Raw genomic sequence first — 12,004 nt, 5'->3', positions numbered from 1 at the left:
CACGATGATCAAACCCTTGCGCCAACAGTACAACGGCTCTCTCACGCCGGCGACGGTCTCACGTGACGGAGCACCCTCACGCTGGCACATTATCCAACAGTCCAGGGCAAATCAAACTTCTTGGTTTTAAAACCCCTACTCCCTCTTTGCGAAAACAGTGTTGCAGTAGAGTTCCTCTTCTTCGCAACACTAATCTGGAGAGAAATCCATATTTCAATCCATAATATATATATATATAGAGAGAGAGAGAGAGAGGGAGAGATCTCAACAGCGCGGATTGGAAGAACCTTCACCTTCCCAAATAGTAGCCGTATTCCTCTTCTAGCCGCGGGGAAAAAAGCTTCCACGACAGTTCGAGAGGGAGGAGTGGAGATTGCCAGGGAGAAGAGGAAAAAAAAATAAAAAACAGAGAGCATAAAAGGAGAGCAGAGAGAGTGAACCAGAAGGAGGGAATGAAAAGGATCTGAGACAGTGAAGCCGAGGCTTCTCTGAGCCAGGGGAGGCGACCAGCCAGTGTGGTTCATCATCTTCTTCCCGTTTTGTTTTTATTTTCTTCTCTTTGCTTGAATGCCACCCATGGTTCTCCATCTTCCTTCCATTTTCTGAATTTCTTTCACTCATCACTGAACCCATTACTCCCTAAACCCATCTGTTCACCACCATCAACGAATCTCACTCACACCCCAGTCAAACCCATTTTCGTTTTTACTTCTCTTCTTTACTTCTTCACTTCTACCTAAGAGTTAGCCACATTCGGTTTCTGGAAGGGAACAGCCGATGCCTCTCCTCGATGGAACCAAGCAAACAGGGTTTTCTTGAAGAAATAGGGAGTGGAAAATGATAGCTTACCTGGACCGTGAGAAAGCCCTAAACAATGGTTTCTTTTGCAAGAGAACGTGTTTGAGAGAGGGAGTTGTAGAGAAGGAAACCAAAAGGACATTATTTCGTTTTTTATCTTTTGCAAGAGAAAAGGAAGTTGCAGAGAACTGGAAAAAATGGATTTTTTATGTTTGGCATGAGAAAAGGGAGTTGCAAAAAAAAATATGGAAGTTGTTTCGTTTTTTTTTTTTTTTTGTTAATTATTATTGATAAATATAAAAGGTAGTCTTTTATACATATTTGAAAATGTAACCGTATAGGAGTATATACCCTATTTTATCCTTGAACGGTTCAAATTAAAACTCTTAAATCTAACGGTTAATAAAATCCAAAGTAAAAGATTTCTCTTATACACGATCGTATATGAAACTTTTTGTCTAATTGTTTTAATTAACTATAACATACTATATTTTAATTTATGGTAAGATTGATTCTGAATTTTATATTTTAAATTATTTTAATATGTTTTTATAAGATATTTTTAATTTAAGTTTGTTATGTAAGACACATTTTATTTTATTTCTTTGTATAAATGGTATTATTGTAATTAATATCAAACATCAGAATAGATTTTACCAAACATCATTTTCGTTCTAAATGATGTTCTTGAGATCGTTATCAAACAGTCATTTTTTGTCTGAACACCGTTCTAAACAAAAAACGCAAAAGAACGTTTTTGACTAATAACGTCCGTTCTTTGTTCAGACATTTACCAAACGTAGCGTTAAGTCTTGGTCGTTCATCTTAAACTCAACCTAGAAGAGTAGAGAGAAGTCTAGAACTCGGAGTGGCAGAGAGCCAAGAGCGAACGAGAAAGAGAGAGATGTCTCTGGTTGATTACGCTTCATCATCTGAAGACGATGATGCAGAAGTCAGAGAAGAAGGAGAAGGAGAAGAAAGAGGAGGAACAGAAGCGGAAGGATTAGAAGAACGAAAAGAAGAAGAGCCCTTGCCTTCAGCGGTTAATTCTCATAACCGGTGAAATTCCTTTCCTTGTTTTCTCTTAATTTATCTTCTCATTTTAATTTGCAGTTCGAATAGAAAGCTAGGGTTACCTGTGATTCCTTTCTGTTGGGAGAATAAAAAAACGGATGGGTGTAATGAGATTGGGCATCAATCATTTTGAGGTCTGCAGTTTCGTTGAGTAACTAAATGTTCAAATTGAATAACGAGTAAATGAAGAGAAAACATGAACTTGCACTTGGAAAGGGTTGAAAATGATGGTATTTTGAAGCCTTAGATTGTGAGCAAAATAAAAGCTCATTCTTGCCCAAACACCATATCATTCGTAGGTGTGCCCTTGCTTGTATATACAGTGACGTGGCAGTTTCTGGTTACTTGACTTAGAACGCTAATGAAAATTATTACTTGAGATGCCAAAGAAATATCATTAGCTTTATGTTAAGGTTAGGATCTATAACTGAAAAGCTGATGCTTAACCCAGGAAATGATCTCTGTCCTGGGTGGTATAACTGGCCTTAATCTGTGCACCTAACTGCCAGTGAACAGCATTGAAGTATTGAAATTGAATAGTGGAAAGTGCATTACTAGGAGATAGATCCTAGCTACAATCTATTCAGCCTTTTTAATGAATTTTGCAATTTGGGGGCGTAAAGTCTTAGGCTCAACTAGCAGTGTTTACATTCTTGGGATTTTATTAAAAATTTTTACTCTTCCTAATTTAGCATGAGTGACCATCTTGTTGGTGTATATCTCTTTCAAGAAGTCTTAGTGACTGGTTCACAACTTTATGCAGGGAAATGGAATGAACTATATTAACATATGTTGGAATAAGGTAAAAGACCTTTCTGTAAAATGTGATTCGCCTCAACATAGAAATGGATATGGTGTAGGTGACATGCTTTAGCTTCTCATAATGCTAACTCCCCCTCCCCCTTAAAAAAATAGGACTTCTTGTGTTTATGGATGGAAGGAAAATTGAGATCCTGCCTTCCCAGCCTGTTATAGAGGCAATCATAGGAGTTACTGTGAAACAGACCTACTTAAGGACCAAACTCATGGGTTTCCTGGGTGTATTTTGAGGACATATCTGGACACTATTTTCCTTTAAGCTTTGTTTGTTTTGGCTTAGAACCCTAGGAAAAGAAAGTTTTTTCCGTACATATTTTTGCTTTCTCCCTGATTTATAAAAATCAAAGAATTGACAGTAATAATAGAGGGCAAAGGGAGAAAAGAGGGAAAAACTGATTTCTATTTCCCCATGATGGGAGTGCTTTCCTGTCATGGAAAGGATCATCACTTAAGAACAATATTCTTCCTAGCCTCCAAATGTTCTTCAGGTAAAGAAATTAGCTTTTGTTCAAACTTATTGCACAAGCATGTTTAACAATAACACTCTTTGGTGCTCATCGATGTCCCCAGAAAAAAAATTTGTATAAATGATTGGTTACAGTCAATTGAACACCTATTTTAGCTGATCAAACCTGCATGGAAAAAATTCAATCTGGGTAGGGCTTCTTTTTCAAGGCACAATTAAAAGACTTTCTAAGTGCTCTAGTAACTGTTCTAGATCATTCTTTTTTGAGAAGGAAAGAAATGAGTAATCTATTATCTGAGGCAAATAAATTACTTTTTGGGCTTATATGAACATTAAGCCATGTGACAAGACATTTTGAACTTTTTAGCATTATCTTTCACTTCAAATCTTAAATTGTTTTTTCAATGTTAAAATCCATTCTCTTTGGTGGTTTTTAATTTCTTTATTATATCAAATTTAAATTATGCTGCTGAGTCATGCTAAAATTTCTTCTATTTGTAGGAGAACAATATCCCCTTCACATCAACAGCCAGCTAGTGCCTCACATTTACCGGCACCTTCAATTGAGAATCTTCCAGATGCATCACTACTCCTTAGTTCTCCTGCTTTCGTGTCTCAACAAATGAGTGGCACTGATCACTACTCTAAAGTTGCGGCTGCTATGGCAGAAAGTACATCACGGAAGAGAGAGGTAAATGGGTCAGCTTCTTCTCATCTCCAAAGTAAACTTCCAAGAAGAGACTCGCCTCATCCAAGGAACGTTCCAGACACTGCAAGTGGTCTTCTAGTCCCACCTCAGCTTAGTGGAAGGTTATTCTACTATTTATCTGTTCCTTTAAATAGAATGTTATAGACTCTAAAGCGTATTGCTAATCCATGAGCTATGGCCTTTATCAAGCAGCCAACTTGACTAAGTGTTTCCTTATGAAGGAACGACATAAAATATTTTTCCTTTTGATAGGTGGAATGACATAAAAGGTTACAGTAGTTAATTATCTATTTATGTATGTATATACGGATGTTTTTAAAGAAATCAGTCTGTTCTGCTTTCTAAAATTAATGACCAAGTTCTTCCTTCATAGTTTCTGATAATCTTGAAGGCATCTTTGGTTCATTGTGTAGGAGGTACAATTAAAACCTTTAATTTTTATGGGGTTAAGAGCTAAAAAATTAACTTCATAAGGTTTCTTGATAACAACCTTTGGCTGTCCATAGTTGTGGAGTTTTCTCTGTTACAAACATTGTAAAAGGTTGATTGCCGGTCAGATCTTTATTAAAAGACTCACTTTTTCTCCGTTTCCCTTAGAAAGCTCTTTGCTTCTGAATGTTGAAACGTGGCCTTACGGTTGTTTTAGGTGTATGGAATTTGAATCAGCCTGGGGAGTTGGGATTTGTACTTCAAATTGAAATTATCTTAATCATTTCTTGGTAGAATCTCAGCGGATGAATTTCAAATATTTTCTTCAACATATTGAAATAATAGGTTGGGCTTTTCAAATTGTCAATTGTCAAATATTATGTCAGACAAATTGGTGTAATTAATGGAATCTAGGCTTTCTAATGCAAGGTTGCTCCATTGTGACCAAGTCGTGGGTTCGAGCCTGGAAACAGCCTCTCTGTGAAGACGGGGGTAAGGCTGCGTACATAATGACCCTCCCCAGACCCTGCAGTGGCAGGAGCCTCATGCACTGGGTACGCCCTTTTTAGGCTTTCTAGTTTAATAAGTGTTGGAAGTTGAACTCACAGAGTGAATACTATTCTAAAATTTATGAGAGTGATGGGGTTTCTAGGGACCTGAGGGATTTAGGATTAAGAAACCTCAATAATACCAGAATCGCAGGAAGAGGAATCAAACCAGCGGCAGAGAAATCCAGATAACACAGGTAAAACAGGTCTTATGAACCCCGATATTCAGATAATTGGTCCATTGGATTAGGAGAACAAATCCTTAAAGTTTCACAGCAATCCAACGGATAGATTCAGAATTATTGAAGAATTTTATTTGAAATTGGAAACTGAAAACTCAGAAAAGAAACAGAATCGATATGCAGGAAGTTATGAGTCAAAACAGTGGACTGGTCATGATCTGATTTAATAAATAAACCGCAATATAAGGATTTAACAATAGCTTGAAGTTAGATTTAGGAAATCAGATTCACAAAACTGAGTTTTTAAGAGGTTGAATGCAACTAGGATTCTTGAAATTGATTGGATTTTTAGGGTTTTCAATTCTGAACTGAAACTAGAATAATAAAAAGAATCCAGAAGAGAGAAACTGACGATGACCAAGCCAGGAACTAAGTATCATATCAGAAAACCAGCAAAGCTAACAGAAAATTAAGAAGAAAAAAAAAGAAAATATGGCATGCCCAAGATATAAGAGAGTTCAGAAACTAACCTTTAATTGGTGGAAAATAGAACAACAAAGGGAAAAGATATGATCAGGAATCCTCCTGACCTGTGGGGCTCAAAGCCTCCAATCCACCAGTGCCCCTGGTGAACCCACAACATTCACTCCTGAATCCACAGATGCACTTCCTGAATACATAGAAGAAAGTCTGAAATCCACAGACAATTGAGCTGAAGCTTCATCTTCATTAATTCATGGGTAGGACATAGCCCTTGTCTATATATCTAAATAAAACTTCAAAGCATAACTCAAACGAAGCCTAAAACTCTTCCAGCCAATAGCTTGCTATGGAGGTAGTCTATTCTTACTAAAACTCTTGACAAAAATAAGAAAGAAATAACTTAAACAAAGCTGGACTCGTACGGACCTAATCCAGCCTAACTAAAACACTTTAATAATTATTGAAATAAAGAAATATGACTCTAACTAGACCCCATGATTGGGTGAACCAGAACCATATCTGGTTCACATAACCAGAAAAATGGTTCAAAGTGAATCAAACCCAACCGCAATTCATTTTGGCCTGTTTCCTCTCTTGTTGCTGCTAGAGTAGTTTGGATTCTGCATCAGAGGGGCTGCACCTTTAATTTATTTTAACAATTTAGCTAACCTTTCTAGCTTATCAAATCAAAGAGGACCTCAAAATCTAGTGATATACGTAGTCTCTTGGATCTGTGGCATATCTCCATCCTTCTCAAATTTAATTTCAAATATCTTATTGTTTATTATTTCTTCCTTTGTCAACAAAAGTCTGGGAGTCATGAATCCCTTAACTTATCTTTGGGTTTTATTTGGCTTTTGCTTACTTTATTGGAAGTACAAGTGTCTTCTGCTGGTACAAACATCGGCTACAGACTCTCTTCTTTTGAGAAACAACCTGGCTGAATTTTCTAATCATTCTCTCTTCCAACCACATTCCTTGTCATATTCTTTCAAGTTTTGATGGCAACATTGAAAATACTCAGTAGCTGAATGAGAAGCTCTTAAACATAGATGTAGAGATTAGCCCACCTATTGAAATCAAAATAAAAGAAGAACCATTTATTTGTCTTCGTACCTAGAAAAGACTGTATACATATCACATTTTGACTTCAATTTGGAGAAGATGAATTCTTTAAAATATTTATTTATTGCAACCTATAATAAGGGCATTATGTTTACAACCGTTTCCCTGAAACTATTTCTTCTGGATTTCCATCATTAAAGGTCAATGTTGAGTCATTTCTCTGGTTGCACTTTTTACTACTGTAAGTTGAATTGCTAGTCTTACTGTATATGGAGAGGATAGAAATAGTATTTGTTTGCTAAGCACATATTCGAAATTACCATTTTACTTGGCTCCATCAATTACTTAATTTGTCCTGGTGTTTCAGGAGAGTTCATTTTTGCACCCATATACATCTAATTCACTATGATGTGGCTTGGTTGATATTCTGTATTAACAATGTCTTCATTCTCTCTCTCTCTCTCTGGGAGGGGGTGGGTGGGTTAGATAGAATCTAATCTGCCAAATGACCAAAACATTCATGAACAATGTCATACACACTGTACTGGTAGATAATGAAAAACAAAAATATTCATGAAGATTACGGAGGCATTTAGTTCTTCTATTGATTCTTTGTTTTATGACTTAACTTTTGCTAACATGTCAAACTTAGGCCATTTTTTATTTGAAAAATGGACCATGGAGTTCTTCTAGGATTCTCAGTAAAGCTATTAATCACATTCAATGGATACCATGTCTGATATTGAATTGTCTTTGGCAGGAGCAATGTTGTTACAGAAGATATAAGCAAGCTGTTTGTAAAAAGACATTAGACACGCTTAATGCTCTTCACACTGGGAATCTCCATGTTAGCAGCGGATTCTTTTAAAGTGTGATATTGTTTTACTAACAACTATCAACATTTGCATCTGTACAATTTTAGGAGGGTCCCAGCATCCTCATGTGGAATGCTGGTTCTGTTGTACCTTCATTTCCTAATGTGCATGTTGGTTATTTAGGTTACACACATGAGTGATTCATTTGGACTCTTTTTTTGGTTGGGTGGGGGGTGGGAGGGGGGGTTATTAGAGTTACATGCTCGTCTGAGTGATCGATGCTCCACCAAAAAAAAAGGCATTATAAGTGTTCATTTGACTTTCATATTATATGCCTCAACAAATGCTCTCAGCTAGAAGCATCCCTGCCAAGTTTGTGGACCTTGGGCCAGTGGCCTAAGCTCAATATTGATCAGTTTCCTGTTTCTCTGAGATGATTTATTTCTGATTTTAACCTCAAGTCATGAAGAAAGTGGATCTTTGGGGTGGGAATGGTTCCTGTAAATTTTCTGTCTCCTCAGCCAGTGCGAGTTTCCTCTCACTGAACATGGTCCTCTCCTGTTAATGCTAATGCGAGGACTCCAGGAATGGTGTTCGGGTGCTCCAGGCTGCCAAACCAATGGGCCGAAGAGGACTCTCTTGCCCACACCATACTTAGCACCTTCATTGTATTGGTACGCCATTTTCCATTACCATGATTTTGTATCAATTGATGGGATATTGTTCTTTACCAAGGATCATTGTTGCTGTTGTTGGTGGTGTTTTTTGTTTTTTTTTTTTTTTTAATATTTATCATATTATGATACAATTTTTTCCAATAAGGGTTCTATTTGTTTCGGCGTAAAATAGCCGGTAAAACAAATTTTACGATAAAATAAAATTTTTTGTTTTTTTGTAAATTGGAAAATATTCTTGGGGAAAAATTTACCAGACAACCCCAAATTTTCAAAAAAGATGAAAAAATTTACGCCAAATTTATTGGTAAAATTTTCCTTGTAAGTGTCGGGATTTGTTAAAAAATGGAAACGCACTCAACAATCCTCAATCCTAAAAAAACCCAAGCTCCCAAGGAGGCCTCAAGCAAATCGGCACCGACCCTGAGTTCATTTCTGCAATTCTTTTGTGCTTTCATTCTCATTAATCTGATCCTCTCTCTCTCTCTCTCTCTCTCTCTCTCTCTCTCTCTCTCTCTCTCTCTCTCTTTATATATATATATATATATATTACAGTGTGTACTCGAAACTAGTGAAGGAATTTCTGTCCAAATCTTCTCTCATAGCCGTTTATGGATTCTCTTTGTTTGTGGTATCCTGATTTTGCAAAGATTGCTATGTTTTCAAGTGATTTTGTCAGGAGATCAATTCTATTCTAATACTAAGGTTGTGTTTTTTGGTGATTTCGACAGGAAATCGATTCTAAAGGCATCAGTCTTCAGGGGGATAAAGATCTTATAAGAATAGCTTTCGAACACATAAATTGTGTACATTTGAGTCCGAGCAGTGGTTGGATGTCATAGAAGAGCATTCGGATACAATGAGACCTCAAAGGCAAGTGTAACGTACCATGGAAATGGAAAAGAACTAGGAAAAGGAGAAACAAAAGTAACAAGGGTAGGTCTAGGATTGTTAGTTTAGTTTCTTATCTTTTATATTCTTTGTAATCATTAGGTTAGTTTATAGTTGTAGGACAAGAAGGAGCGAGGGAGAGGTGAGATGTACTTTTCTGTTATCATTATCTGAATGTAAATGTTTTATTATCAATGAATAATAGCATCTTCCTATCTATCACACAACTCTACTTGTCTCTATTATTATTGTGTGTTGTTAAGGCTTTTATTAGGCGATACCTATTATCGAATAAATCAATGTGGGTCAAATCACTCAGTGAACCTAACTGAGCAAAATCGCTTTGATACCATGTTGGCACACCTCGCTCCCGACACCTAGGGTCATGTGACTGGAATATCCCTTGTATTCCACATCAATGCCAAGATCTACACTTTGCAATGCCAAAAATACTGACCCAGCAATATAATCTTAATCAGAGTATCAACAAAAGCATAATTACATAAACATAATTATCGAAGTATGGAAGTTAATAGGATGATATCATATAAGTAGGTTGAATCTTATTTCATCATAACATTGTTTAGCAAAAGTACTAAGTATATAAGTATACAAGTCTAAACCAATAAGAGAATTTAAGAGTATTTAATTACTATCCAACAGTTAAACAAAATGCTCAAATATCCCAAAGGTCCTCAAGCCACGCTACACCGTTCCATAGGCACAAGCCTCGCCTGTGCACTCCAGCCAATGCTCCTCCTCACTGAGAACACCCTAAATAATCAAGTCTATCAACTCATGGGTAGGGAGGATCCACATCCGCCGCTACAGCATCACTTGCATCCATATCTAAAAAAAAGAATCCTTAAGGGATGAGCTTCCACCGAGCCCAATGAGCAATTAGATCATGCAAGCATACACATACAATCATGGGTACACATCTCACAAGGACGCAACACAAATCTGATAAACGAATCCCACAGTGCCCCATACCACCAAGACAATTCATACATCAATTTCAGTTTATAGTCATGCACATGAATGAATTTAAGTTTTAGTATGCATCCATCTAACAACCAAATGCCTAAGTCCATGAAGTAAAGTGATACTACAACATCCCTTAGGCAGCATCCCCGGTCCCAAGTCTGGCGCCCACTCACGGCCCTTAAACCAATCGATGTTACCCGAGTTGCGGTTGGAAGCCTGCCATACATGTGTACGTAGTCCTGTACGGCAAACCCCCGATATAACCCTAGCTCTCACCCGATTCCGACGCCCACTTACTAAACCGATCTGTTGAGAATGGCACCCCAGTCCATCGGAAGTCACCACCTGTTACCCAACACCTTACCCCCTGTTAGTAAGGGGTGTAGCACTGGGGAGTGTGATCCTAATCATATGCATCTAAATGAGTGAAGGTGTATGCTTACGTATAGGCCAAAGGTCGAGTCCATAGTACAGATATACTGGTCAGCCTAACTATCCTCTCGGCCCCTCTAGCTTACACATACACATATAAGGGTACAACGGATGTGATACCGAAATTACAATCGACCGATCACAAACCCGTACAACTCATGACGATCCCAAGTCTGACACCCACTCACGGCACTTGGATCCCGTCATTTACACTCATTACATAAACATCGCATATCCAACACATAACCATCATTCACATCCACATCTCATGTCCACTTCTCAATACATAACCAGTATCCACATTCACATCTCATCGCATAACCGTAATAGAACCACATCTCATATTTATGTCTCAATACAAATCCAATATCTATATTCACGATAACAGTTCAAGTTTAATCGTAAAGCCCTAAGCATCTAGCATTCAACATGATATTTGTAAACCACACCTATCATGATCCATCATTTAATAAGTATTCAAAATTAACATAGCATGCATTGAGATTACCGCAGATCAGTATCTAAATGGCACGACATATGCATAGATGGCATTCGACATATTCATAAAAACATTCCAAAAATTAAGTCTAAGTATCTAATACACTCACCTTGTTCTTTGTACCAATGATTCTAACCAAAATCCGATTCCTATGCGTACCCATATGATCAGTCCGGATAATTATGTTCGCCTAATTTCTTCCATTATAATCCCTCACAATCTCCTACTTAAACATCCTAGAAGTAGGTGAGGTCACTAGAGTAATTTCAATTTCACTAATGTTGTCAATGCACAACAATCAGCTTTGAACCTATTTTCAAAAGCATTCCCCATTGATTGGGTCATAGGTTTCTTCATAGGAAATGTAGCCCTTTAAGTCTAGTTTACAAGGTATTTTGAATCATGTCATTTTCTAATGTATCGACCAAGTTATGGTTGAAACAGTGGGCAGAGGTCAAACCCAGAAACAACAATTTAGTCTCTGCGGATGATGTTCTACTGAGGCTGGTTCCATCCTCCGCACAACCTAGAATTGCTAAGTTTCAATGCAGCTCGGGTTTGTGCTTGGTCCATGGTTAGGGGGGATTACAGTGGGTCATTATGGGAGTAATTTTAGCCTCCTAAAATTCCATTTAACACATGGGTTCAATCCTCAATGGCATCCATACATTGGATTGGGTTCTAGCATCAAGATCCCTTCAATTTAGGGTTCTTCAATGGGGGTTTCATGGTGGTTTGACCATGGGGTTGGTAACTAGTCATTGGAGGTCACTAATTAACATCAATTGTACTAAATAGAAGGTTTAAGTACATTATAACAAGAAGCACTATGATTTGGCCAAAGATTAGATAGGTTCTATTATCAAGAATCCTCAAATTGGAGATTCTTCAAGAGGGTTTCATGGCAACTAAGCCATGGGGCTGTGACGGGTGATTCTAGATCAATAGTTGATGCCTTTAATATTAACAAGAAGATCTCATTGCAGTAGGGTAAGAAGCCCAAGGGTTTGTTAAGGATTGGATGATTTCTATTGCGTCGAAACCTCCGTCGATCCACGGATGAACCTATAAAAATCGAGTGAGCAATGGAGAGCGGTGTGGCTCCGGCCAAGGATTCTCCGATGCCCAAGTCG

At 37.6% G+C, this 12,004-nt stretch overlaps 1 protein-coding gene across 2 annotated transcripts; it reads left to right on the top strand.

The window, feature by feature from the left end:
• Nucleotides 1–969: 969 nt before the first annotated feature.
• On the top strand, nucleotides 970–7,574 carry LOC122641394. 2 transcript variants are annotated; one of them, XM_043834607.1, is made up of 4 exons: nucleotides 970–975; nucleotides 1,703–1,857; nucleotides 3,659–3,967; nucleotides 7,334–7,574. In XM_043834607.1, exons 2-4 carry the CDS (start codon nucleotides 1,703–1,705, stop codon nucleotides 7,383–7,385), a joined length of 516 nt encoding a protein of 171 aa, XP_043690542.1. In that variant the 5' UTR covers nucleotides 970–975; the 3' UTR covers nucleotides 7,386–7,574. The 2 variants fall into 2 exon arrangements, with proteins under 2 accessions (XP_043690542.1, XP_043690543.1); XM_043834608.1 differs by lacking the exon at nucleotides 970–975 and having other exon boundaries at nucleotides 1,671–1,857; nucleotides 3,662–3,967.
• Nucleotides 7,575–12,004: the final 4,430 nt, after the last annotated feature.

This window comes from Telopea speciosissima, chromosome 10 (genome assembly GCF_018873765.1).
Source record: "Telopea speciosissima isolate NSW1024214 ecotype Mountain lineage chromosome 10, Tspe_v1, whole genome shotgun sequence".
Lineage (NCBI taxonomy): Eukaryota > Viridiplantae > Streptophyta > Magnoliopsida > Proteales > Proteaceae > Telopea > Telopea speciosissima.
The sequence above is the reverse complement of the archived record's forward strand: the minus strand, read 5'-3'. Positions and strand labels throughout refer to the sequence as shown.